We start from the raw sequence: 27,761 nt of genomic DNA, 5'->3' as shown, positions 1-27,761 counted from the left end.
CGCACCGACGGGGGGGGGGCGGATGACCGCCCCCCCCCCTGAGATCTCGAGAACGAAGCAAGATAGCGACAAGCGGCAAACGGCATCGGATACGCACGGTCAAGATCTACAATTTTTACTAAGGTCATTTTCAGGTCAGGTCAAAGATGACGTCACAGGGGTCGAAAAAGTCAAAATGGAGGCGCTAGATATGGAGAGAGTTTTTCTCGAATAACTTTCGAATTAGTCAAGATAGGAACAAACTAAGGGCATCATCGTAATCCTCTCGTCAATCCGCATCGAATGATATATATGTTGACCTCGAAAGGTCAAGGTCAAAGGTTGACCTCAGGTCACGTGACCTCGAGGTCATCATGTATGTCATTCGATGCGTCTTGACGAGCTGAACACAATGAGACCATCCACGCGTCTGTATCTTGTTCCTGTACGGAGTTATTGGCCAAAAACCTGTGGTGACCTTTGATGACGTCACATGACCTCACAGCTGCCCAACAGCAAAACAGACCTCAAGGTAGTGAAGGTTGATCGTATATGAAGTCATGTATGGTATATGGGGCCATTCCGACCCGTTTTAGTGGTAAAAACAGGGAGTTGATTTTTCCCCCATTGACTTATAATGGGGAGGTCGCGAAATTGACCTGACCTTAGGTCACCGATATCAAAATTCCGAGATATACAAATTGTAGCTACTAATGACCTAATAACATCCTGCGACTTTCAAAGGCCTCCGACATCTACTGTAGCTCTGGCACGGTGACAAAGTTGCAAAAAAGTGGCTTGAGGTTGGGTCATTCAAAGTGACCTGGTGACCTGACCTTGAAAGGTAGGAGGTTCAAACTTGCACACCATGTGTAAAAGTGATGAGGGAATAGTCATACCAAATTTCGCGGCGCTACGCGCCGCGGTTTTCCCGCTATTCGCGAAAAACCTCAGGGGGGGGGGGCGGATATCCGCCCCCCCCCGTCGGTGCGCGGGTTAATTCACATATCGCTTTTGATTCATGGTACGGCTGCTTGATTTTGCCACAACATACAAACACAGCCGATCTCGGCATGTTTCTGTTCCAGAACAGCAGCTGCAGTGGACACCAAAAATGCATTCATGTTCTGACAACTTACTCCAAAGATACAAATATTTCACCAAAAATGCATTCATGTTCTGACAACTTACTCCAAAGATACAAATATTTCACGACGAACTGCTAAGTTCCAAAGAAAGTATTTTCTCGCTCACAGATGCTCAACAAGAAGCGCACGATTGATTGCAACTAGCACGCTCACGATTTCTAAAATAGCGCTGGCCCAAACCTGCCCCTTACATCCAAATATAATATCTTAATTCCAGCCTCTGTCCTATTTATTATTTATTAGCGCACCGAGAGTGAATGATACCACGGCATAGCCGTCATATTACAGAGCACAAATTGCGAGACGACGTTCGAGACCCGTATCGGCGTATTCTTTACAGATCCGGGTGTCTCGCTTTCACTCTCAATCAACCCTGCCACACCATCAACAGAGCCACATCGGCTCCGACCATCTTGATCCCCGCACTGAAATCTGATGGCCGGCCCGTCATTTCATCCTATCCGTCGGCGCGCACTACACCCGAGCTCACCCTAAAGTGCACTGTGCGGCCTTCTTCGGATGACACCTCTGAGCATGGCGCTTGCCTTGCACCTGGATGCTTAGAGCCTCTTGTTCGTGCACGGCCGTTAGCATTTCAGGAGTCGGATGGTCTCGGCGGTGGCGGCGCTGGTCACCGTGGAGCCGTCGGAAGACACCGTCAGCTCGAGCGCCCTCGACCAGTGACCTGTAAAGCAGCGAGTCGCGGCATGTCAAGACGACCGTCACGTTTCAGTCACGAAGGCCGTTATAGAAGTCACGGCGGCCGTCATATGCCAGCCGCGGCGACCATCACATAGCAGTCACGGTGACCGTCACAGGTCACGACGGTCGTCAAATACCACTACGAGCCACGGCGACCACGACTCATAGCTCATAACGTTTCCTGACGCACACTCAGCTATAATAACAGTACATAAGCCTGTACACACATTTCTCACTCGAGAAATCGAAACCCGAACCTGAGACCCATCATACGTCACGACACTAAGTTGCAGCGGCACCTGCATTAGCAGACATCCCATCCCGGCAACACAAAAAGTTCTCCCGAGCCACCCACCTAAGGACGCGGTGACGGGTCACAGAATTGCCATCACGTCGCTGATCTAGTGACGAAAAGGGACACAGCTGACCTGTGGACGCGTTGGTTCACACAATTAGGTACTGACCTGGAGATGATGTGATAGTTTCTGGTCAATGTCGATACGCGCGCCGCGTGGCTGGCCATCACACTCTGCCACCTCCGGATGACGTTCTACAGCTGGATCGACACGCTGTCTCCAGAACCACCGCCAGAAACAAGCCTGATGGAGGATGATATGATCAAAACTAAAAAACCACAAAGCACACAATGAAGACGACAAAAGCAGCGGCAGGCACATAATGACGATTGACGACCTATAACTAAATCAGCAAATTCAACGTCAAAAAAGGCTGCAAATGTCTATATTTTACTAGTCAAACGCCCGTGATAGGCTGATGTGCCTAGCTAGATGTAGCTTGACTTTCCGAATGTGGCCTAACCCTCGCCCGTATGGGGGAGGGGGGGGGGGGGGGTCGAACGGACCCCTCCTCGGTTTTTCGCGGATAACTCATAACTCGCATAAAAAGACGCCGATTGCGACGAAACTTTCAGTACCCTCCAGTTGATCAATTTTACACATGTCCTTGACATTTTATGAACCTGACCCAAATGAACTTTGACCTGTGACCTATTAAGCCCAGCTGCCGAGAGCCATGGCAGCTTGTTGGGGAAGCTTCAGTCCAGATAGCATATGCAAGTAGTAGCCATTCAGCAAGTCTGGTGGGAGGCACTTTCAGCAACTGTTCAGGCGTTAATTGGATGGAGAGTCTGGGGTGTGTGCGCACCAAAAAGTAGCAACTGCACACTCAGAACATTGGCAAAACCTGGGTAAATCGAATGAGAGAGGGAGTCAGGAATCAGGCGTGCAGGGGTAGACAGCTGAAACAGGCGAGGAGAGCAGTGGAGACCTGGAGACATTATGAGGAAACATTGGTCTGGGCAGACACCCAGGTTGAGGTGAGTTGTCAAGACTCAGTCACCCAGACTCAGCACTGACACACCATAAATGTTACCAAATGCCGTGAATAGAATAGTAAGACATTTCATAAGATTGGACCCTGGGGGAACCTCCAGGCTTCCCCCATCGGATAGTTGTCTGTCCAACCCTTAGCAGGGTGGATGTTTGGGAGAGGTGGACAAAGCCCGCAGAGGGCATGTATTTCATGATCACTACACACATTGCAAGACTTTTTTAGTGATATAATAACTCAAACTTATCCATGTAACTTGTCAATTACAGGACTTTATGCTTTTGTTTATTAATTCTCAGAGCATCATCTTTTCTGGTGAGTTACTTGCAACACACATTGCTGCAAGCTCCAAAAGCACAACTCGAAATGGCCAACCACAGCAAGGTCTCAACCTGAAGCAGGAGATTGAGACGCAGAAGAGAAGGAGAGGATCAGGATCATGGAAACAAGAGAGCAGAGGACCAAAACGAATCTGGGTGAGGGGTTTATATAGACTTGACTTCAGGTAGACTACATACTTCGTAGGATAGGTACCTACCCAATAATCCCAATGGCAAATCAATCAGGGCATATTTTAACATACTGACTGCGTCCCATTTTGGGACGCAGCCCCCTGCCTTTGGGACGTAGCACTCGCGAAATTTGGACCACTGCGTCCCACACTGAAATGTCACGGTTTCAGCGGAAAAGTGCAAGCAATAATAATTAGCATGCCTCGGTCTTTTACTATGCAACAGATGTTGCCTTTCTGATTGCTTTGTGCCCTGATTTACTATGCACCTAAGCACATGCATGCGCTCTCCTGTCCTTGTGCCCTGCCCTATCCTGGGGTCGTACACCTTGTTATGTCCCGTGCCCTACTATACCCCTAGGATATGTGACCTGCCCAGTGCCCTGTCCTAAGGTCTTGTACCTTGCCCTGCACTTCCTTCAGGCCTTGCGCCCTGCTCTGCATTCAGGCCCTGTGACCCTCTCTGCCCTGCCCAGTGCCCTCAAACCCGATACCTTGTTGTCTTCCCGTCTTAAAGGAAATAGTTCACATTTTAACATGGGTTTTGAACTGGAATAGCAGTTCCGTAGCTTGGGCTGAGACGAGCATGAATCAGGAGCTTTTACAGCCCAACGATCACCCTAGGCAAAGATATTCTATTTCTCGTCCCGAAAAATGTGTCTTGCGTTGAGGATGTGTGCCTTGCATATATTCGCATCCAGTATGAAACGAGCATGGGTCCCGAAAATTCTTCAGAAACTAGAGAAATTATCTACGAGAACTCTAGAGAAATTCGCTCCAGTGAGGCGCTCCAGTAACAAAAGCACGAGCAGATCGCCCAAATGCCGGTGGCCGCGATAATTTTCAGTTTCTGAAGAATTTTCGGGACCCATGCTCTTTTCATACTGGATCGCGTGTGCCTTACAGAAACTGAAAAGTTTTTCCTATATCAAAAATATAGAAAATAATCTTTTGTTGTAAAAAGGTTTTATTTTCTTTGCTGATCATTTTGAACATAAAAAATCACAAATCCATTGCAAAAAAATAATTTCGTGAAAGTGAACTATTTCCTTTAAGGACCCCTTCGGTGCTGCTGCCGGTTCGGTGCTGGGCCCGGATTTCGGGAAAATTGTGCATATCTAGTCCTGTTCCTTGCCCTACCCTCAGATCCAATAATACTGATATTGATAAAAAAAATCAAATGTAAGACTTTAGCTAAAGCTGGAGAAGATAATCCATCCCTGGACCTGGGCGGAACCCAGGGAGGCGAGGCGAGTTATCACAAGCAACATAAGTGTCACCTTTAATCCCCTCCGCTCCCCCTCCCCTGTGGCACCATCCGCCGCCCACCACCCATTCATGATTCACATTCGCGTAGTCGCCGTGCTGGACCTGTCGGAGCCGAGGCGGACGTGCGAGCCTGGATGTTAGGCTGACCCGGGCGGAATCGGCGCCCGCCCTTCCGGGGATCCCCGGCCATTGAAACCAAGGCCGTATAAGAGAGGTAGAATCATCCCGCGATTTCCAATGGACCGGTCGCTAAGCATTAGCGTGACGTCACTGGTGGAGACCGGGCGGTGCCCGGCTCCAAGCTGTACGTCGGGTACATCTGGCACCGTATAGTTGTTATTACTGAACGACGAACGTAACGACAACTAATGACTCTTAATAACTTTTTTACTCACCTAAAGCTGATTTCCTTGCCGGTACATTGCCGACCCGAGCCCCAGGGTTGACAATCATGGGATATGGGTCGGATGGGCGACCTCGCGACGGGAGGAGGAACGATTGCAATTGTTGTGTTCCGCACCGCCGATTGCATTCTCTATCTGCAACCGGGGGGAGGGGAAGCAGGGGCACGTGCCCCCATCGGATCAGGGGGCCTCTCGGGCCAGAGGGGCCTTGCGACGCCAATTGGCGGCTGAGGGTCCACGCTGGCATCTTTCGACTCAGAAGGGCCCCACAGGGCTCGGAAGAACACCTTATGTGCTCCGAAGAGCCACACTTGTGTCCATAAGAGCCCCACACCGGCTTTTTAGTGTCCCTTGTCGGCCTTTGAGTGCCCCTTGCCGGCTTCTCAGGGCCTATTGGCGACCTCTGAGGGCTACTTGCCGGCCTCTGAGGGCCCTTACCGGCCTATCAGGGACCAGCAGCTCTAAGGGTTCCACACACGCCTGCGATGACCCCCTAAACCAGTGCGTGGTTGAAGGCCCCCACAACGGCGCCTGCGAGGGACCTCACCGGCGGCTGTGAATGCCCCACACCGGTGCCTAGCTGAGGGCCCAACATTGCCACCTCTGAGTGCAACCGGCATCCCTGAATGAGGTCCCGAAACCAGTGCTTCTTAAGACCATATATCGGCGGCTCTGGGGGCTCAACGCCGGAGCCGCATCGGACGGCCACTCACCGGTGACTTTTGAGGGCCCCACACCGACGACTCTGAGGGCCCCACTGGCGTCTGAGTGTACCTTGCTGGTCTTTAAGGACTCCACAGGGCTCCCGAAGGCACCGCAGACCTCTTGAGAGCCCCTTGTAGGTCTCTGAGAGCCCCTGTCGGCCTGTAAAGGGTTCGAGCCAGCAGCTCTAAGGGTCCCACACCGGACTGTGACAACCCCACACTGCAGTGTCTCTGAGGGCCACAACGGCAACTGTGACTGGACCCTCACCGGCGCCTCTGAGGGCCCACAGCGGCACCTCTGGGGGCCCGCACCAATGCCTCTGAGAGCATCCCACCGGTACCTGTGAGGGCCCACACCAGTGCCTCCAAAGGCTTCATAACCGGCGGCCCTGAGGGCCCTACACGGGTGATTTTGAGGGGCGTACCGAAGGCACCACACAATCCCTTAGTCTCGCTGAGCTTCTATCCCAATCCCATACCGGCTTCTATCCCAATTCCGGCTCAACTAATTATCAGCCCCCCTCCCCCCTCTATGGGTCAGCAGCGCCGCGCCGGTGTCGGGGGCCAGCGCCATCGGGACGGCAGTCGGCCACGCGCACTCAGTGGTTAGCGCTTAGCAACGGCGGCTAGCGCACGCCCGGTGTGTTATCGGCCGTGAGCCGCTCCAAAACGGCTGCAGTAACTGGTCGATGTAGGTAGTAAGCAGATGCAGAGATGCAGTTGGATAAGGTATGTGCCCTTTCCGATCGAAGCATGTGCCCTATGCCACCTTTGGGACGCAGTAAAAAATCCTTAAAATATGCCCTGAAATCAATATAAAAACTATTTTGATTTGTATCTCAACTAACCACAGAAAAGAAACTTGACACAAATCCACCCCACCCGGCACAGATAAACTCACAATAAAAATACATTTCAAAATCCGTTTCCTTTTCCGTGGCCTATCAAAAACAAATCCAACAAGAAAATTCATTAAATTTGAAAATGTTTATAGCCTTGAGCGCCTTGAGTTGAATCCAGTTGAATCCAAAGCCATGCTGAATAGCTTGAAACTTAAAAGTGTTCTCAATCAGTAAAAGAAACGCCGTTAAACCAATCAAATACAAAAGCTGGCGTTTGCTAGCGATAGCAGTACAGAAAACTGCGCGCAACTGCGGGTGATAATTATGGTCGGCAGTTTTCAATACCACGTTTCGTAAAGTTCCCGCGTTTATGTTGTTTAAAAACCTATACCAATAGATACAAAATTCAATTTTGTTTACTATCATGCTTTAAATAGACCCCACATCGGTCTTGTTTTCTATTAATATGCCATTAACTCTCACCGTGTGACCTTAGGCGGCAAGGAAGCCAACGCATACCAGACCAAAATAATGCATCTTTTAATTCTTAAACTGCAATAAATCATACATATTTTGGAAGAAAATTGAATTTTTATTTCAATAAAGGGTCTTTGTGAGCCCAACAATGACTAGTTCGCCATCTAGCTATGTTTTCGTCCAGAACTGTTTTGTATTCAAAATTCAAAGTTTTAGAATTAGACGTAAATCTTTTAAAGTTCCCGCGTTTCTTACGTTTTGACATTTTAATATGTTATAATGTAAGCGATTCTGTTAATTTTAGTGAAATATTTAGACCCCACATCGATCTAGTTTTTGAGAATCATTACATATAGTGGAACAGGGTGACCATGGACAGCAATGGTGGTTATGTATTGAACATCAACTAAACACAGTTTCCAACCTTTAAAAGGCAACAAAAGGCACAGAATCTGATAGATAATTCAATTTTGATATTTTTTGACCATGTTGTAAGTCCCACATCACTGAAGTTACTCGACAATTCATGGTAGAGCATTGGCAGGTCCGGTAGGCTGAACAGCTCAGAACCATGGTAATTTCGAAATTCAACAAAAGGGAGTTGGCCTTTGATATTACTTTTTGTCCTTCAATTTTTAATTTTGATTGTGAAAAATTAATTTTGTCCATGAAAAATCCTTGCAACTTAAGATATATAATTTTTGAAATGGCGGAGATAGCCAACAATTTATTTTCGTTAATGCTTCACAGATTCATACATGGCGTGGTCTCTGATCATAAATCAAAAATATATATACAAATAATAAAACTCATTAAAATTTGTTGCTTAGTTCTCTTTTTTAGACTTAAATGGTCAGCTGAAAATAGTGGTCAAAATACCTTAGTGTTGTAATTTCGAACCGGTTTTACCTAGTACTCTATATACCGTGCTTCACACTTTCCGACGTATTGCACATTCCGCGGCTGCGATAGTGTTCTCGCCACCGCATCTGTTCCTCAAGTTGATCCAGAAATGGCGCTTGTGAGGAGCCAAGTGCGGTACTAACTTCGTGCAGATGTCCTCGATCCGGTCTCGTTCGAGATTCTGGGAAGTCACTCTCAGTTCAAGTTCCTCGTCAGCATGGAATGTTGACTTCATCAAGCTGTATGCCGTCCAGCTCGGGTCTAAAAGAGACGTTTTCGTCAGGATCTCATCAGACCCTCGCTTCACTTTGATGCTTTTGAAGCTGGCCAGGTAAGGGCGCTGCCCGTCATCTGCCAAGATTTTGAGGGCGTGGCGGCTCACGCCATTGACCGTCGCCACCATGTTGGCACCTGGCCGCATGAGGATGGTCTTTGTGCCAGCTGCAGTCGTCGCTTCGTTGAAAACCTCAAAATCCTCCACGCGGCCAGCCCGTCGTAGGTTTTTTTAGATGACCTGATGAAGGGCGTCTGCAGAGTGCAGACATTGATGTATGCCCCGGCTCCAGATATTTGAGCGTGATGGTCTGAGTGTTTGTGGAAGGACTGTTGATGGCCTTTAGAAGAGTGGAGACCAGCGTCCACGACTTATTTTGTCCGGCGCAGTTATCTGGCCACATGACTGTGTCATACGTCCCTGCACACCGACGTTAAAACCCTCGCCGGCACAGGCCATTTTGCGTCCTTCGACGGCACAAGGGGGGGGGGTTGGTACGACCGCCCCCCCCTCGCGTTTGGCCCCTGATCGAGCTAGAGCTTCGCGGAAAAAAACGAGCGTGTTGCTGTCACGAGAGGAAGCCGATGATACCCAATTTTAAGGTCCTAGGTCATCGGGTGACCTTCCAGGTCAGGTCAATGACCCGAAAACCGGGAAAATCGGGACCTGTTAAAAAGTCGTAAAGTGTGGCTGCTATGTGGTTTTCCGGGGTGCTGATCACGAATATCGTGTTAGTTTTGATCGGAGATGATGTTTTTAAGCATTTAGACCAGGTCGGGTCAGGTCAGGTTAACCGGTAGGGGTTGTGACGGGTATTCGTAATACGTGTCAACCGCCTCTGACAGCTTCGTAACATGTTACGAAGGTACCAAAACTACTTCGTAAATGTTCAAATGGTTGCTAAATTCGAATTCAGCTCCAAAAACTAGCCTAGAAACATGTAAAACTCGAAAAAGTGAACCGAGGTCACCCGAGGTCACCAAAGGTCAATGACCTGACCTGACCTTCAGGTGACCTTGACACCCACCCTAATGTATGGGAGCAACATCAAATCACATGTTTGAACGTTTGAAACCACGAAAAGCTTGCAAACGCGCGGCTAACGCGAGCCGACATACGCCGAATCGCGATTTCGGCCAAACATGGTCACGGATAAGAGGTCACAGGTCAAAGGTCATTGGGGTCAGGGTCATGAAATTTTCAGGGAACGTGTAACAGTGATCAATGCGAGGGTACTGAAAGTTTCGTCGCGATCAGCCGCTTTTTACGCGAGTTATTCGCGAAAAACCTTAGGGGGGGGGGTGTTGCATCAACCCCCCCCCCCCTGTGCCAGCGAGGGTTAAGTACAGGTGGAAGGAAGCCGATACCTCCTCACACCCGCGTCCTGCCTCTCCGTCGTGCCAGAGAACGCAAGTGCTGTACTTTACACGGTTCTGTTTTGTCTGCGCTTTGGCGTTCTTACTTGAAGAGATGAGTGGTGTGAATGTTTCGTTGTAACATGACAGTCGTCTGGTGAAGACGGCGTCCTTGAGTGGGATTTGCGGAAGTATGAAGACTTTCATCATATCTACAGAAATGAATATCGTCCCCTCTTCCCAGTCTGTCGGCATCAGCGCGATACTGCTCCCTTGCAGTCTTAGCATCGGCGATGTGCTTCTGGTGCTGATCGCACTGCTGGCATCCCTCAGCATGGTGTCGCGGCTCTGATTCACGCACTGCATGATCGTCCGCGGAGTGCTGCAGCTGCAGCGAGCACTTGCTACACTCTTCGCCGGCCAGCCGAGTGAAGCCGATGTTCATGCTTTGAACTACTCGTCGGTAGGTTTCGAATGAGCAGGGAGTCTCCTCGTGACGCCCCATATAGTCATGGGGCATCGCGGCTACTGTCAGGTCTGCTGGGAGGTAGTATCGATCGGGTGCGTGCGCGTATCGGTTGTGGTGCTTGATGGGGTGGAACATCTTGACTTTTAAAGTGTTGCACGATGGCAGGCAGCTTTGTCGATCTTGAGAGCCGACTCGTGACGTCCCCTGCCATCTCCGGTGGGGCAGACGTCATCTTCACGTATGCACGCCAAGACAGCATCTCCGACCTCCGTTGTTCTGCGCGAATCCGAGTGTTGTTAGGAAAAATCCCCTGCAGACGTTGACAATCTTAACGTCGTCCAGCACGGGTAGGGTCCAAGTGTATGTACGTCATGTGCTTCCTGTGGGAAGCACCGCTCTGGTTTTACTTCCTGCGACTTTCGAGCTGGATTTCTTTTATCCAACATAGGTTCGGTACCACTGCCGCCGCGCTGAATAACTGAGCCTGTTGACCTTCTCGTTGATGAGATGACGTTGGTTCGTACTGAAGTGTTTGATGCACTGCTTCTGGCACCCAGCCGCGCAAGCTTCAGGGGGTGGTCTGGTGGTGTGCTTCTGAGCGAAGTTGTTGATCTTTTCAGCTTCGATGCGGGCCCGTTTCTTTTTAGCTGGTATCGTTGGAGTCAGGGGGTGTCGAAGTCTAGTAGGAAAATCTGGCAAATTCCCTGCGTGACGTCACGTCGGGGATGACTGACGGCACCTTGCACTGAAAGACACGGCAGAACGGCTATTTTTGAAAAATGATTAAAAATACTTTTGTGCTGTTATGACGCATAAAACGCTTATCAGCATGTTCCTCATCATGTGATAAAGGCATATCCGTGGTCGAAAATAGCTGAGCCCCTCCCAATTTCCAACCACCGACCTCATAAGCAAAGGATGTAAGCGTAATCCTTAAGGGCGACTTTCCTATACATATCCGTACATATGCGTCCTTATGGAAATCGGTAGTGTGGCGATTGGTGACGCGCGCGACATCTGTGTGGCGACCAATTGGCGACTGGCGACACCTGGTGGCTGCTTTTCTGCTGTATGTAGGCATTGGGGTTTTGCCAGATGTGGTTCCTACTGCTACACCACTATGTTGACCCAATACTAGAAAAGTTATTTTGCTAGTAAAAGGCAAGCAAATTGAAAGTTGATTTATAAAATTGCTTATAAATGATTACGAGATAATAATAAAGAAATTTTGATTGAATAATTATTTAAATAATCAACCGTGAAACTATATTCTGGTAGGTTTAGTAGAAATAAGTCCGTGCAACCTTGTATTTAGGGCCTTGGTTGGAGTGTTCGTGACAGGTCTTATTCGTTCTAAAGGACCCTTTGTTTACTGTACAAGGTCCCTCGTTGGGCTAAAGGGGTCCTCTGATAGTCCTCAAAGGGTCCCTAAAAGAGTAACTAATACTTTTCAGTATGTAAAAAGCATAGGGCGACTATGATTTTCAGAAGGGCGCTGGAGGCTCTAGAGGGGCGCCGTCGACCTTGGATGGGGCGACTGTAGTTTTCATTCAAGTGGGCGCTGGTGGCTCTTGATGGGCTCCATCGAATCATCGATCTTGGGGACTCGGAATATTCTGGTCTCCGGAGGGGCGCCTTTGAACCTGGGGGGGGGGGGGCCTGGAGAACATTGTCTGTTGAGTGTTATAGCTAGTGATGTCAATTTCAGAAAACATATGTCCAATGTCTGTCCAATGTCCAATACTTACGTCAACCGTCCGTCCAAAAAAGTCCAAGCCAGCCATTTGTCCAAAGATGTCCGACATCTACGCAATAGTATACACTCAACACCGTTATTTAATTTGCTTTTAATGTATCGTTACCAGCTCAAAAGTGGTAATCATATCGAAAGCTGAGCTTTCTAATAGCCAATCAATGTTAAACACGATTACTTTATAAAAATGTTGAGGTGTAGCAAGCGATTGTCCAAGGTTGTCCAAAGCCTGCTGTCATTGTCCAACCGAATTCCAAATTGGACATTGGACAAAATCGGAATTCCGAAGATTCAGGTTCCGATTGACACCACTAGTTATAGCAGGATATGCGCAAGCGGAAAAAAAAACAGCCAGGGATCACAGCAGGTTAAATGAGTTTGAAGCAGGGATGCGGAGCCGTGGAAATTTCAAACGGCTCCGGCTCCGGCTCCGGCTCCGGAGACAAAAATCGGCTCCGGCTCCGGCTCCGGCTCCGGGTGAAATGTTATGGCGGCTCCGGCTCCGGCTCCGAGTAAAATGGTCCGGCTCCGGCGGCTCCGGCTCCGGCGGCTCCGGCTCCGGCGGCTCCGGCTCCGACTCAGTACATCCCCTATGCAATCAATTAAATACGGGTGGAAGAAAAATTGGATTGGTTATACGCGTTACCTACTCTTGCCATGACCGGCTCACCGCGTCCCCGCGCAAACGCACCTCGGAGAGAACTGGCAGAACAAAGGACTAGGAAGCGATGGCATTGGAAACGTAGTCGCCGCAAATCGGAGTTCACTGAATCATCGTAAGCTGACACCCATCTCGGCTGCATTGGGGGTGGGGGGGGGGGGTGGGAAGAGACGGTGCTGGGAGTCGCAGTCCACTGCACTGGCTTCAAAACAATGGCCGTCACCTGATGACCGGTCCTCATGTTCTGGGGATGCAATAGACGTGAGGGGGGGGGGAGGAGCAGACAGGAAGTTGATTGCGTACTGTGGGATACTGGGGATTTTCGGCTTTTTCATTCACTTGATGGCCCATGACGTACTATTGGTCTCAAGATAAGGGCCCAGGCGACCTGTAGTTTTGATGCGGTGAATATCCTTACCTACCCTCGCCACAACTCGGGCCGAGTGCACCCCTCCTCCCAGCCAGCGCCACCCCCACTCGCATTGTGGCGAGGATGAGGGTATTCACCGCATCAAAACTACAGGTCGCCTGGGCACTTATATTGAGACCAATAATACGATATGTTTTACTGCCTTGTACCTACTGTCAAACCGAACTAGGTCAATTATTTTTTCCTCTTCAAAAAATAAAAAGGAGCCGGAGTCGCCCCCTTTTTTGGCGGCTCCGGCTCCGGCTCCGGCTCCGGGCTATATTGTTTCACGGCTCCGGCTCCGGCTCCGGCTCCGGGCAAAATATGCCGGCTCCGGCGGCTCCGGCTCCGACTCCGGCTCCGGCTCCGCATCCCTGGTTTGAAGAAAAATGGAAAGCATTGTTAGGCGGAAGTGGCAACGTGACATTTTAGTGATGGCAATTGGCGGCTCGACTCCGAGCTTCGTTCGCCGCTCATGAGGGTAATGCGCCTCGTCTCGCCGAGTGCATGTTTGTCAGTTAGCGGGGGATTGCGGGCCGAATTGTAATGCTGTTATGCCGTGTGATTGTCATGGTTAGTGTAATAAATCTCAACTGGAAAAAGAAAAAAAACAGCCACAGGTATAAATCAGGTTATATCAATGTGCCCACATTGCATACATGTTTCCATGTTTCATTTACGCATTTGTTTTTATGTGCACTGACGACTCGCATTAGAAATCGCTTGCCTTTTCGCTTGCCGCCCCCTTCCCCCAGTAGTGATATTTTGCCCTGACTGGGGGGGGGGGGGGCAGGCCGGTGACTGCGGGGATTTGGCCCCCCAGTTAACATGTTAGACGAGGCCCTGCCCGCCCCCCCCCCCCCCCCCCCAAGTCTGGATCCGCCAGTGGAGCCGACTGGATCTCGGCCGTCCGCTAGTGACGTCACGGCCCCTCCGGAGAGGTCAGGTCGGGTCATGGTGCGCCGGTGCCGGAAGGCGTTGCTCTTAAGGGCAACTGCAGGTTTTACATGTTTGAGTTGAGCAAGAATGTGAGTTACCGTTATTTGACATTTCATTTCAAGCGACGGCCCTGGGCGTAAGAACAATCTTTTCCATCAGATACTGCCTTTCCAATGACGGTGTCATTTTCCTAAGCAGAGTGTGAACAAATCGTCCTACGATCAAGTGTCAGATTACCTCATTCTCAAAGGCTCACCCTGTATGTTATGCCTGCAAAGGTTCGTTTCGGGTTAGGTTCGTGTGGGATAAGGTTTGTAAATTGTAGAAGAGTCGTATCAGATCAGATTCTTACTCATGCCTGGTCTTGGTTCGTGGGAGATAAAGTTCGTATACAAGATGTTCTCATGCAGACGTTCGTATCAGGTACTGTTTGTACGGGATTCTGTTGTAACAGTTCCGGAGTAGGGGTAGAGGAAGCTTAGTCGACTTCTATCTCTACTCCTGACTCGTCGCGACTCCCGACTCCGAAACGCTTGACTCATGTCAACTCACCGTCCTGTGACCTCATCAACAACCTCATGCATGCGTAGCCGCTGTAAATTAGTGCAAAGCATTGCAAAAATAGCCTTCCTCAATTGCATTGCTGTATATCCCCTCGATTTTGTTTGTACCGAGAAGTGGCCGGTTATGGGCTCCCTGTTCTCCATGTGGCGTGCAGAGACCGTGGGACGGTATCCCGAGCGACCGGTCAACATGACGTGTACCGGCGAAGGGCTCAGCGCGGTGGCACACTCCGATGAGAATCCTGGAGTGAGAGGTTAACGGCAGGTAAGCAGGCGCACACCATCTACACACCTTCGTTTCCGAGCTCATGAAATTGATATAGACCCCTTCCATCAATGAATTTAACATGAAAGATGGTGATCACTTCACATTCCTTTTAACTCATCCTTTATGATTTTGAATGCAATGAAACTACGATCTTTGCCAGCCACAGTCCATAACGTTACAAAGGATACTGAAGAGACAACTGAAGTCTGCATTCGGACCAGTGTTCGCCATATGGGCCGGGCCAGTCCAATGGGCGATGGGCTGGGCTGGCCTACGGGCCGGGCTGGGCTGGGCTGGGTCCTCAAATATGAAGGATCGATGGGCTGTGAATGGGCTGGGCCAAGCACTGTAAAGTGGAGTCAGGGGTTCGCGACTGAGACAAAATCCATAACTTCATAGCGTATTACTGTGCAAGACTCAAAAACGAGTCAATAAAGTACGCAAGTAATGTGCATTGTGCACGCCGCTCGCAAAAGATTGTTAGTCTTTGCTCCCTTTGGATACCTGTATGGTGTCAATAATTTTTAATCCATTCATTTTTTGTTTGGCTGGGCTATGACGCTTTTACCATGAATGGGCTCGGCCTGGGCCGGGCTGTGGACCCATGGGCCTGGGCTGGGCTGGACTGGGCTTTTGCGGCCCGTGGCCAACACTGATTCGGACGGGAGGTTTCCTCATTAACCGGCGTTGCTTATATAAATTGATTTTTTTATTAGTTATCAGTCATGCAGCATAATCAACATCAATCAACGTGATCAATGTTGTCAACATAATCAGAGCAGTGCACTGAGCAGCTTACATTTTACCATCACCGATTGCGGCGTGAATAAACACGCATAATGCGCAAAATATAATTCAGCAAAATAAATATGCCAGTGTGACATCTGCTGTCGTTAAGGTAAGAAGGGACAAGCCGATTTTTATTGACATTACTTCATGATTGAACAATAAAAAGGCAACTATCGCTTTGGCATTTTCATTGTCTGAATATTTACAATAGACATGTCTTGGTGAACTGTTGTAGCTACACAAGAGTGAATAGCATGCCTACCTTTACTAAAAGTAAGCGCCGCAACGGTACCTACTTATCTGGTTGGCTGGGTACTGTGCAGTGCCGGCTGTTCTGCCATTCCAGGGGTTCTGGCATCTCACGTGTGGGCGATGCCGCTACCGTGTCGGCTGCTGCTTCTGCTCTGCGGCTGTCTGTGCCAGTCTCCAGCCGCCGCCAGACGGTTCGAGCTGCTCACCGACCAGGCCATCATCAACGGCTCTATGATGACGGTGGCGCCGCCGGTGACGGTGACGCAGTGCGCCGCGCTGTGCAGCAGGCTCTCCGGCTGCGGCGGCTTTAACCGCAGCCCGACCGCCGGCTGCGTGACGCTGCTCCGCGACAGCCTGCGCTTCTCGTACCGGCGCGAGGAGCCGGGCACCGTGTCCGGCACGGTGCCGGCCTTCTCGTGCCACCAGCGGCTGCTGCTGAATCGCGAGGCACCCAGCGGAGTGCAGCGGCCGTTCGGCTGGCCGGTGCCCGTCTACTGCGACCAGGAGCTGGACGGCGGCGGCTGGACGCTGCTGGTGACCGCCGCCACCGCCGGCTGGACAGACGTCCAGGTGATGGTCCGCAACGAGGAACAGCCCAGCCTCAGCGCTGACTACTCGGCGCTGCGGCGCGCCAACCGCCTGCTGAACCACGCCCGAGGCGGCGACATCTTCTACAGGTCAGTGCTCAGTGGGTGACTTTAGTACAGGTCAGCGCTTATTAGTGAGTTTCAGTACAGTTTAGTGCTCAGTTTCCGTGAAAACAATTTAACCCGAAGCCGGCGAGTAAACCGGTGCTTTGCTTGTACCCCTATCCGCAACCATTTTTACCACCCTCCCAGAGTAATGTTATGTAAGATCCCATTGCAGAATTAGTCGTGCCCGCTCTCAGCGGACATACCAGCGAACATGTCCGCTGAGAGCGGTTGCGATAATACCCTGCAATGGAACCTAACTACCCCTGAGACGTCGTTAACAATGGTTGCGGCTAGGGGTACAACGTGAGACGCCGATTTACTCGCCGGCATCGGGTTAAATTGTTTTCACTACAAATACCGGGATTTTGACGGTTCACCCTTCTTACTACACATGCGATTTCTTTCACTTGTATACCTTCTCTCTCTCTCTCTCTCTCTCTCTCTCTCTCTCTCTCTCTCTCTCTCTCTCTCTCTCTCTCTCTCTCTCTCTCTCTCTCTCTCTCTCTCTCTCTCTCTCCCTCCCTTTCTTCATCTCCCCTCTCCCTTCCTTCTCTCTTTCTCTCTCTCGTGTATTTTTGCACTAATTGTTATGATTAATTTGCACCATTGTGTGTCTGAGCAGACTGGAGGCGCAGGCTCAGACAGGCAGACGGCAGTGGGGTGGCATCTTCACCACACCGCAGCTCGAGTCCCTCATACTGCAAGGAAGTGGTCCCGGATGGAGTCTGGTCGAACAATTCGGAACATGGAATTTTAACGACCGTTCGATTGGCAACGAGGTTGCGTATATCGATCAGGAGTCCTCATTGAGCGGGATGCTCCTGAGAACCTCGAATCGTGACGAGTTCGGCACCATCGTTTCCGCTGTCGGCGCTCCACACGAAGGTCAATTCCTGCACAGTCCCTGGATCGAAGGAGAAATGCCCGACTCCGGTACTGTTCTCTACTGGGTCCGCGAAAACTAGTCGCCCTGGCTGGTAAACTGGCCACTGGCTCAGTGACTGGTTAAATAGCCGCTTTACTAGACGCGTATGCAGCTGAGGCTTCGTTGACGGTCGGAAGGCGCATTTTACCCGTGGGCCGTGGCATTTAAGCACTCAGCTCAGCGTGCATGCAAGGACCATTTAGATGGTCCTGTGACTCTCAGCTAACACCAACGTTCCAGTTACAGTTTTCCGAAGTTAAGCCGCACTGGTACAGTGAACCGTTTTTGTAAACTTAGTACAGTTTGATCTGTTGCCTGCGAGCATCGACGAATTGTTTTGTTTTTCGAATCGATGAATCGCCGGACCGCTTGTGCATGACCCGTAGCAATGAAGCTTGGTATCACCGTCTGAACATAACTGTATAGGCCATTATTTACTCAGCATCTACATGCCGTCATTATGTTCACTCAAAAACGCTGTGCATGCTATGTGGTGTTAAAATACTGAACTTTTGCTCAAACTAATTGGTGTGGAACACGTGACTATTGGTTATAAAGTAAAAAGTTAAGTTGGGAACTTTACTTTTGACGCACAATATACCGCACATAACTCGTTATTGGGGGTGATTTGTGACTCGCTTGTGAGTGTGGATCCCAACGTGGAATGGCATATTCTGAGCTTGTTTATCATCGCTCGTCTCAGCAACGTCGGTAACGGGGTAGAAGGAAGGTTATAGAACTGGTAGAAGGTTCTGATCGGGTGATCAAAGTCAAGGGTGCTGTCGATACAAAATACTGGATTTCAGACATTAAAGTTGAGTTTAACCCTCGCCGGACCTATTGGTTTTCTACATACGCGCCGGCCGAGGGGGGGGGGCGGGTACGACCCCCCCCTCGCCGTTTCGCCCCTGGTGGAGCTAGCGCGTCGCGGAAAAAAACGAGCGTGTGCGCCGTTACGAGACGCAGAGATTGGTACCCGATTTTAAGGTCCTAGGTCAACCGGTGACCTCTGAGGTCAGGTCAAGTGCCCCAAGGTACGGTTCAGTTTTTGGTGAATAACTTCGCAAAAAACGGCCGCAGAGCGCCGATTTTGGCAGCATCGTGTTCGTCTCGCTCAGGCGCGTCGAATGATATACTTTTTGTCCGGGTCAGGTCAACTTGGGGTGTTGACCTCAGGACAAGGTCAGGTCAGCACCCCCAGGTCACGAAGTTGGTCGAAAGAGGTCATGTCGCATATCATTCGATTCGGCAGGTCTTCCTGAGTCCATTGGTGGCTTTCCCGACTCGCTAGCTCAATTTGATCAAGAGTTATTGACGAAAAACTAATATGACCTTGATGACGTCATAAATGACGTCACGCAAGGTCAACATTGCAAAAGTGACGCATCTAACCTTGCAAGGAGTGCATAAAATCACGATTCTGTGTGCTTGAGATAGTTGGAGATCGTTCCCGGCGCCAGAATAGCAGTTTTCATTTTTCCCCATTGACTTATAATGGTGAGGTCACGAAAATGACCTGACCTCATATGACCTTTAGGAAAAATCCGAGATATACAAGTTGTGAGACTCATAATGGATACTAGATCCTGCAAGTTTCATTTCCCTGTGACATCTCCTCTGGCAGTGAGGGCGTTGCGAAGTTGCGACATCTGAAGACCGTGCAGAGGTTCACTTATGACGTCATAGGTTAGTGACCTGACCTGACCCAAAAATGCGGTTGGTGTCAAAAGATGCGGCTTGGATCAAAGGTCAGGTATGCCAAGTTTCAGCTCTCTATCTCCAGCGTGTTCGGAGCTATCGCGAAAAAACCCTATGGGGGGGCGGCACCCGCCCCCCCCCCCCCTCGGCCGGCGAGGGTTAAACTATGCCTTTTCAACGGAAGAGAGCAGCCGCCGCCAACTGACGTTGCAGGCTCGTGGTGCAGGGCTGCAGTGGCTGATAGTGGTATCAGGGCAGGGGCGCCGGGGGTGCTGCGGCCGTCCCCGCTGCGTTCTCGAGTGCCCTATCAGTTGACTCAGTCGGCATTGGTTGCGCCGCGAGTGTCACCGCGGCGAACGCGGCGTGACGGCGACTGTCTGACCGCTGAGAGAAATACTGGGAAGGAGGTGAGTCCACTCACAGATTGGATAGGTGTGTGAGTGTGTGTGCGTCTGTATGTGTGTCTGTGTCTGTGTGTTTGTCGGTCTGGTCTCCCTGTTCGTCTGTCTGTCCGCGGTCGGTCTCTGTCTGAGTTTGTGTAGGTATGAACCTTTCCTCTCCCCTGTTTCTGTCTTTGAATTAAATTCTGTGTTACCTCATTGGACCCATGCAATGGCTGCACTTGCGCCCGTGTCTGAGTGCGTTTGCCGTTTGCGTTTGTGTCGTGTCTGTATGCGTTTGTGTTTGGTGGAGACAGACGTTGCGAGCATTGTCACGGATAAAAAAGTTAAAGCCGTTTGATTGTCATCTGTGCAGCGAGAGAAGAGCAAAGTGAGCTGCACATACATATGACAAACTCACACATGGATGCTGGGATTACAGATGCGTGTAATAATGCCAAAAGCTGATCAACGACCGTTCCAGCTGTGCGGAGCCGCTCGCTGTCCAAGAGTCACTCGCCGGCCGCCATAGACTCCGCCTGGAGTTGCTCGCTGTCCGAAATTACTCGCCGGCCGCCCCAGACCCCGTCCTGAGTTACTCGCCGGCCGCCACAGGTTCCGTCCGGAACCCTCGCTGGTCGTCACAGTCCCCCGGTCGGAGTTACTCGCCGGCCGCCACAGCACTCCGCCCGCCACCATGGTCGACCACTATGCCGTCCTGGAGGTCTCCAAAACGGCCACCACCGAAGAAATCAGGAGCTCGTAAGTCCGATGACCGATGTCGTTAGGTAATTTATAATGGGGAATGTGGGATGGACACGCCGAATTTCGATTTTTATTGCACGCTCAAAGCCCACGAACGCTCAGAGTGTTTGGACGAATGCGAACACTATATTCTAAAATATTATTGAGAACTTCATGCATGTTACCTGTTATTACTTGTTATTACCTGTTATTACCTGATTCATTACTTTCATGCGACATTAGCCATTTTCACGACGGCCGTCTGGTACACATTTGGTGCACATCTGGTGCAGATCTGGTCAAATTAGGTTCAGTGTGTCTCTGAGTAGCTATCAGCTAGTTTTTCACTAATTGCTTATATGCCTGCTTTGCCGTATTATCAGAGAGTATCATCGATTAAAACACTAAAATAAATTCATAAAATAACGATATTTGCTGTAATAGAGATTAGGTGCAGATCGGGTCAAATTAGTGCACTTGCCGGATAGCCCGTCGTGAAAACGGCTTTTATGTATAGCCAGAATGCATGGTGTAATTTTTGTAGGTAACAAGAAGAAAAAAAACGCGGGTACGTGTTCTTATTTCTCTATCAGTAACACAGATTTTGCAAATTATCTAAAACCGTTTGTAGCATGTCTTGTTGAACATATTTTTTCACATATGCTGTATGAGCTCCGCCGTCAAGCTTCGTTTGTACCCGAAGGTCACGTAAATTGACCTGACTGCAAAAAACAGATGACCGACGGTGACGTGACTTGTGATTTAACCTGTAAATCTGTAAATTTCTTTGATGATTCCTGAGCTTTCGAACGATGTTTGCCTATTGTTGTTATGGTTCAGGAACACGGCTGAATGGGAGTGGTCCCGAGATGTAATAGCACGTTCTGCCCACACTACTCTTTCTGAATGGGTCGCAACAGCGCGGCTAAAACATGGGATCTTAAAGTTTTTCTTTCAAATTTTATCTTATTCAGCACTCATGACCCAACGCCTGTGGCGCCCGTGGAATAGCCCTTCGTGACATTTTTGAACATTCATGTTTATAACACGCCACTTTAAGACTATTATTGCCATAAGCCGCTTATTATTGCAACTTTTACCGGGAAAAGTCCTGAATTCATCATTCCCCCGATTAGCAAGGCACGCTACAAAACAATTACATAAAACAAATGGGTTTCTTGACGAGGCATTCTGCAGTCAAGTATATACAAACACTTAATAATACAGTATGGCTGACGTCGTCGCGGAGTGCCACCGGGCACGAGCTTTTCGAACACGGGAGCTGAGACTCGACCTACCCTTGCGAGCTACCGACCGTGCTGTTTTCGACAGGTTCCGCCGCCTGGCCAGGAAATGGCACCCGGACAGGAACCCCAACAACCGGGAGGAGGCGTCCAAAAAGTTTCGCCAGCTCTCCGAGTCTTACGAAGTTCTCTCCAAAGGTCAGTGTCTGCGCAGAGTGATGGCGTTTCCTCCATGATCTGACACAAGCACAGTCGTAGACTCGAGAAAATGAATGACCTCTCGCACTCGTTGGATGACGAGCTCGATGCCCTGGCTTTCAGTAATTTATGGATTCATCAATATACAGAAACAAGCAGGGGCGGATCCAGAAAATCTCCAAGGGAGGGGCCATTAGAAACCAGGAGGCCCCCCATAATCCCACCTGTTGGAGGCCCCATCTTCCCACTTGTTGGGCCCCCCCAAAAAAACTGCGTCTATTGAGCTTATCTAGCTTTTCAGGCAACATCTCAACATCTGTGCAGGCTTGGAGGCCCTCTGTGCAGGTTAGGAGGCCCTGTAAAAGTGGTCATCTCTGTGAGTATAAGAGACCTCCAAGTTATGAAAAGCTTTACCAATCTTCTAACAAAGAAGTCTTCTCAGCTAGTCTTCTAAGAAATAACTAAGTGGGTAGGTTAAAAAAAAAACTCATCGGATTTCGGCCACTTTATTTTCAGGAGGCCCCCTTTTCAGCTTTTTAACTTTTTATTGTATTTTTGAAAAAAATCGGCCAAGGGGGGGGGGCCATGGCCCCCATGGCCCCCCCTTGTATCCGCGCCTGGAAACAAGTTTGATGTTTGTGATCCGAAACATTTAGCAACACTTCTTGCATTGTAACGCTGCACGATGTTTTCACTGGAATTCGAACACTGAGACGCTGCACGATGTTTTTACTGGAATTCGAACACTGAGACGCTGCACGATGTTTTCACTGAGATACCAAACAAAATTCGAAACAAGTCATATTAGCTGTTTTCACGACGGGCCATCCGACGAATGCACCTAATTTGACCAAATCTGCACCTTATCTCTTTTACAGCAAATATCTTCATTTTATGAATTCATTTCAGTGTCTTAACCCGGCAGTTGCTGGGGTATTTCGCCACCCACCGTTTGCTGGGGGGGGGGGGCGTTAAACGCCCCCAGCCGATAATTCGAGAACCAATAGGCGCAGCGAAACGCACGAGGCGGCACACGAAAAAACGCGACGAGACGCTTCAGATGAGTACCTTAAAGTTGAATTTTGAGGTCACAGATCGGGTCAAGGTCAGGTCAAACACCTGAAATCGGGCTTTCAGTAGCATGGACTTTCAGGACTTCGCAATGGGCGCCTCTCGTCATAAACTCTGTCAAAACGGTGCACAATCCATCATATAAGGCATACAAGAGTGTCAGCTCCATGTAGGGGTCAGTCAAGCATAGGTCAGGGTCAAGGTCAGGTCAACCGGGTAGGCACATATCCCCGAAAATCAAAACTGATATTCGCAGCCTGTGACACATGTTTTATAGGTAATTTGGGGCGTAGAACACGATGGTGACATTCATTTTATCATATGTGTACGTGTTTCGCTCAACAAGTTCAATTTAAGAAATGCATGTATCATGGTCGTGATTGTGAAGTAGTCACGAGAAATTGCCAAGATTCAGTTCACCATTATGGAAAATTCGGAACGATAATCAATAATCGAAGATAGCCATTTGATTGATCATGGTATTGGCAGTCTAATGGCGTTTACGGCATGTCTGTATGTGTATTCGGTGATTTTATATGATTTTTTGAACATTTGGTCGAAAAGTCAGAAATCATGACGTCACTAAAATCTCGATATCTCAAAAAAAATTCGACCGATTTTTTTGAAACTTGGTCACAATAAACTTCAATCAATTCCCTACAGGTACCCGAAATTTGGCGCGCCTGCGGCGCGCCGTTTTAATGCTATGGCCCGGCGAAAAAGTGGGGGCGTTTAACGCCCCCCCCCCCAGCAACTCGCGGGTTAATCAATGACAATCTCTGATAATATGACAAAGGAGGCATATCAGTTGGGGGAGGTTTGGTCAATGGTTGTCATTTTTAGCACATGCCATTTTTGGCAACCATGTGCTAAAAATGACAACGCTATCAGCTATTTTTAGCAACGATGAAGCCGATTTCACTCCTCAGCGAGGAAATCACGATTTTGGAAATACAAGCACTGATTTTGGAAAAGAAGTGCTGCCACCTGGTGCAAGAAGAAGAAACCAGCTTTAATATGGCCGTTGTTTGTATGGTAGTCCAACGTTGAAGTATACCCTTTTTTGTGGCACGAAGTTGGAACTTTAAATTGAAGCATCCGAAAATGATCGATATTGATCGAAATCATGATGTTGATGAAAAAAATAATATGTTAAGTTGAGAGAGGAGGCCATTTTATCCAGATGCGGTGGTTTACTTCTTGAAATTATTTTTGCTTACGACGACTGCCATGTAATGAGGGATAATTAGCAGCCGTCATTAGCAAAAATAATTTCAAGAAGTAAACTACTGCATCTGGATAAAATGGCCTCCTCTCTCAACTTAAAATATTATTTTTTTCATCAACATCATGTTTTCGATCAATATCGATCATTTTCGGATGCTTCAATTTTAAGTTCCAACTTCAGGCCACAAAACAAACTACCATACAAATAACAGGCATATTAAAGCTGGATTCTTCGTCTTGCACCAGGTGGCAGCACTTCTTTTCCAAAATCAGTGTTTATCTTTCCAAAATCTTCATTTCCTCGCTGAGGAGTGAAATCGGCCTCATCGTTGTCAAAAATAGCAGAATCGTTGTCATTTTTAGCACGTGTGACAAAAATAGCACGTGCTTAAAATGACAACGATTGACCAAACCTCCCCCGACTGATATAAGCAATTAGTGCAACCCTAGCTGATAGCTTCTAAGAGATACACTGAACCTAATTTGACCAAATCTGCACCTAATCTGCACCAAATGTGCACCAAATGTGTACCAGATGGCCCTTGTGAAAACGGCTATTGTGTATATTTAAGTTCATGAAAAGATGTTTTATTTTGTCACGACCTGTACTGCAGTATTTCTGCAATATCTTCTAAATCCCGAAACGATAAACACAAAACTTTACCTTTGGCTCCATCAATTTGACACCTGGGCCTCGTTTCATAAAACTCTGCCGTAACTTACACTTTTCTGTAATTCACACCCTTTCGAACTACGGAGCGCAAATGAAGCCGTTTCACAAAGCCACAACTGGAATTGTTTACACCTCCGTAACTAAGCACATTTGCGTAGTTGCTGTAATTTATCAAGCGTCCTACAAATTACAATTTCATGTCAACACTTATTTTTTTTTTACGAGAAATTATAGAACAATTAATGTTGAATTTCAATCTTAATTTTTTGTTTTATGAAAAAACAAAATTGATATTGATGACCATCCTTTATTAAATCAATATATTGAAAACAGCAGAAAGCCAGCTAAGCAGAAGTGCCTAACTACGAAAGTGGCGCGGCGCGGCGAATAAACAAAATTCCGATAGTGGCCACAGCCCACAAAAGCGACTGGTACAGAGGATTTGCATTTTTTTCTCGTTAGGGCTGTTCTTTCTTCCTCACCGGGCTCAACATTATAAAATGTATTAAAAATTAGCTTCGAATCTTCACATTAATTCAAATTCACGCAACATTTTTGTGCGTAGTTTACACCACTCATATCAAGAACTTGATAAAATATTTGGCGTTGATTACGTCGTTTTATGAAACCCAAATGGCATCAATTGGTCCGGAATCGAGAATTCGCCGTGAATGAAGCTCCGTAATTTCGATGGCGTGAATTACTCCGGTCTCCGGCTTTATGAAACCGAATTGGCATCAAATACGCCAAATCTGGCATAATTGACGGAACGCCGTAAGTAATTCCTTTTATGAAACGAGGCCCTTGTGTCAAAAAAAAAATCGTAACTGCATAGCATATCATAACTGCCATAGGTTGGCCGGAAACAGCTATCTCGGATTTTCAAGATTGTGAACGCATTGAAAATTATCCATATTAAGACCGAAAAATTATATTTTTGATATTTTTACCCATAAGTGTAAAGTATTTGACTTTTCGAAAAAGGTGCTACATACATTACCGCGGCGGCGCGGCTGATATTATAGTGCCTAAGAGACTTTGGAACCATGGGCGCTTTTCACGCATTTTTTGAAAAGTAATAGGTTTAGAGAAGAACGAATCTTGGATAATTTGATAAAAAAATGTCTCGTTTTTTCGATGATGCATTTAGTTTTGGGACTTGCAGACTTCGTCCTACATCGCTTAAAAATCGCTAATTTACATGGGACTCGAGCGGGGCTTCGAGACTTGACTCCAAATGACGTCACGGGCTGAGATCACAATCAGGCAGAATGGCCGGACGACTTTACCTGGTATATACTTACGGCCTTGAGCAGGCGATAGATAACTAGCCTGTGTTAGTAAGCACCCGCCTTGATCAAAGCGGCTTACCTGCCCTCACTTGGCTGCCCTCAGGCGAGAAGCGTCGAAACTACGATCGTGTCCGAGACCTGACAGGCGGCAGCGGGCTCGCTGAGGGCGTCCGAGTCGTTCTTGGTGACGGTCTTGGGGGAAGTGAGATGCCTGGTAAGCAGTTGCGAAACATTTTACTTTTATAATCACTATTTTGCATATCGCGCTCTTAAAAATATCATTATATGAGACTATAAAGTCATGTTTAAACCCAGGTAGGTATATTAATGATAATAGTTAAGCCGACTGACTCTGGGTGTAAAGAAACTAGTTCAGCTCTGTACTTCGACCTTTATTAACAGGTCTTCAAAGGGGTAATGCGATTCAAAAAGCGGGGGATAACTAGCCTGTGACTAAAATATGACTCCGACCAAAATAGTTTCTTTACACTCAGTCAGTCCGTTAAACTATTTATTATCATTAAAAATATCATGACAATCACAATCCAGGATGCTAATTGTTACGGATTAGTGAGATCAAAATGGTTTTATCACATTATTCTTTTTTAATTCTGCGTAATAATACTGCCTTTAAATACTGTCACTTAGTTATTTGGGGTTAACAGATTGAGAAACTCTGAAGTGAAACAACTGATAACAAATGTTCAGCTCAACACGGGGGTCGATGTGTAACTCGCACTTCCGCCATTGGATAACATACAATTAATTTGAAGAAATACTCGTGCGCAGTGTGTTTGTGCAACCAGGATGTCAAACTCGCTCAGCTTCATAATCCCTGATGTAATTTTGCGCCTCTGCTTACCGACATGAAATCGGATCTCACTTGCGACACGGCACCTGACTGTGGCGCCGACCTTTTGTTGCTTCTCAGGTTTCAGACAGTTCATGCAGGACATGGAAAATGGCACCCTGCCATCACAGCTCCAGCAACTTTTGTCTGGATTGAAAGGGTTGGTCGACGGCCTGGACGTCTCAGAACTAGCCAGGGCGGCGAGCAGAAGCGCCAGAGAGACCAGAGAGACGTCTCCTAAAAAGTCCGACAGCGACAGTGACAGCGACAGTGACAGTGACAGCGACAGTGACATCGAAGACAACGACGCTACCGCCGCCGCCGCGGCTGCCGAAGCGAGGTCCGCCGCGGCCCCCGACACCAAAGCTACTACCACCGCTCCGGACGCCCCAAAAACAGCCACCACCACCACCGCCACTGCCACCGACCCTTCTACAGCTGCTACCACAACCGCCGCCTCAGCTGAATCTTCCAAAGCAACCGTCACAACCACCACGGCTGGCGGTGCAAAAACAACCGTCACAACCACCACTGCTGACGCAACTAAAACTTCCACCACCAAAACTGCCACCACAGCTTCCACCACCGCTGCCGACGCCCCAAAAACAACCGTTACAACCACCACGGCTGATGCAGCCAAAACTTCCACTAGCAGTAGCACCGCCAGCACCACCACCGCCACCACAGGCGACTCGGCCAAAACACCCAACCCAGCCAAAACTTCCAACACAGCCGACGCAGCC

General features: G+C 48.6%; 2 protein-coding genes and 1 long non-coding RNA gene across 4 annotated transcripts in view; 2 read left to right on the top strand and 1 right to left on the bottom strand.

Annotated features, from left to right (window-relative positions):
* Window positions 1-1,348: 1,348 nt before the first annotated feature.
* On the bottom strand, window positions 1,349-7,077 carry LOC122374214. The gene is made up of 3 exons (XR_006255175.1): window positions 6,969-7,077; window positions 2,294-2,428; window positions 1,349-1,812 (listed from the first exon to the last, which is right to left on the bottom strand). It is a non-coding gene; the product is annotated as an uncharacterized LOC122374214 (long non-coding RNA).
* An 8,265-nt stretch (window positions 7,078-15,342) lies between these two features.
* Window positions 15,343-18,258, top strand: LOC122374207. The gene is made up of 2 exons (XM_043352818.1): window positions 15,343-16,698; window positions 17,339-18,258. Exons 1-2 carry the CDS (start codon window positions 16,142-16,144, stop codon window positions 17,679-17,681), a joined length of 900 nt encoding a protein of 299 aa, XP_043208753.1. The 5' UTR covers window positions 15,343-16,141; the 3' UTR covers window positions 17,682-18,258.
* A 1,326-nt stretch (window positions 18,259-19,584) lies between these two features.
* LOC122374206 (mucin-22-like) overlaps window positions 19,585-27,761 on the top strand; it is an 8,837-nt gene continuing 660 nt past the window's right edge. The window contains exons 1-5 of one of the 2 annotated variants that reach the window (XM_043352817.1): window positions 19,585-19,746; window positions 20,204-20,481; window positions 21,796-21,905; window positions 26,272-26,382; window positions 27,100-27,761. The exon at window positions 27,100-27,761 is cut by the window's right edge and continues 660 nt beyond it. In XM_043352817.1, coding sequence (XP_043208752.1) covers window positions 20,417-20,481; window positions 21,796-21,905; window positions 26,272-26,382; window positions 27,100-27,761 — 948 coding nt within the window. In that variant the 5' untranslated portion in view covers window positions 19,585-19,746; window positions 20,204-20,416. The remainder of the gene's footprint in view (window positions 19,747-20,203; window positions 20,482-21,795; window positions 21,906-26,271; window positions 26,383-27,099) is intronic. The other variant, XM_043352816.1, reaches the window with a different exon arrangement.

The sequence above is a fragment of the Amphibalanus amphitrite genome, unplaced genomic scaffold (genome assembly GCF_019059575.1).
Source record: "Amphibalanus amphitrite isolate SeventyFive unplaced genomic scaffold, NRLGWU_Aamphi_draft 001620F_arrow, whole genome shotgun sequence".
Lineage (NCBI taxonomy): Eukaryota > Metazoa > Arthropoda > Thecostraca > Balanomorpha > Balanidae > Amphibalanus > Amphibalanus amphitrite.
This window is presented reverse-complemented; position numbering and strand designations above follow the sequence as displayed.

Excerpts from the sequence above, each read along its gene's own strand:
- LOC122374207 (XM_043352818.1), top strand. The coding sequence starts at position 16,142 with ATGCCGCTACCGTGTCGGCTGCTGCTTCTGCTCTGCGGCTGTCTGTGC. Across the intron at positions 16,699-17,338 it reads GGCGGCGACATCTTCTACAG|ACTGGAGGCGCAGGCTCAGA; the intron begins GTCAGTGCTCAG and ends GTGTCTGAGCAG.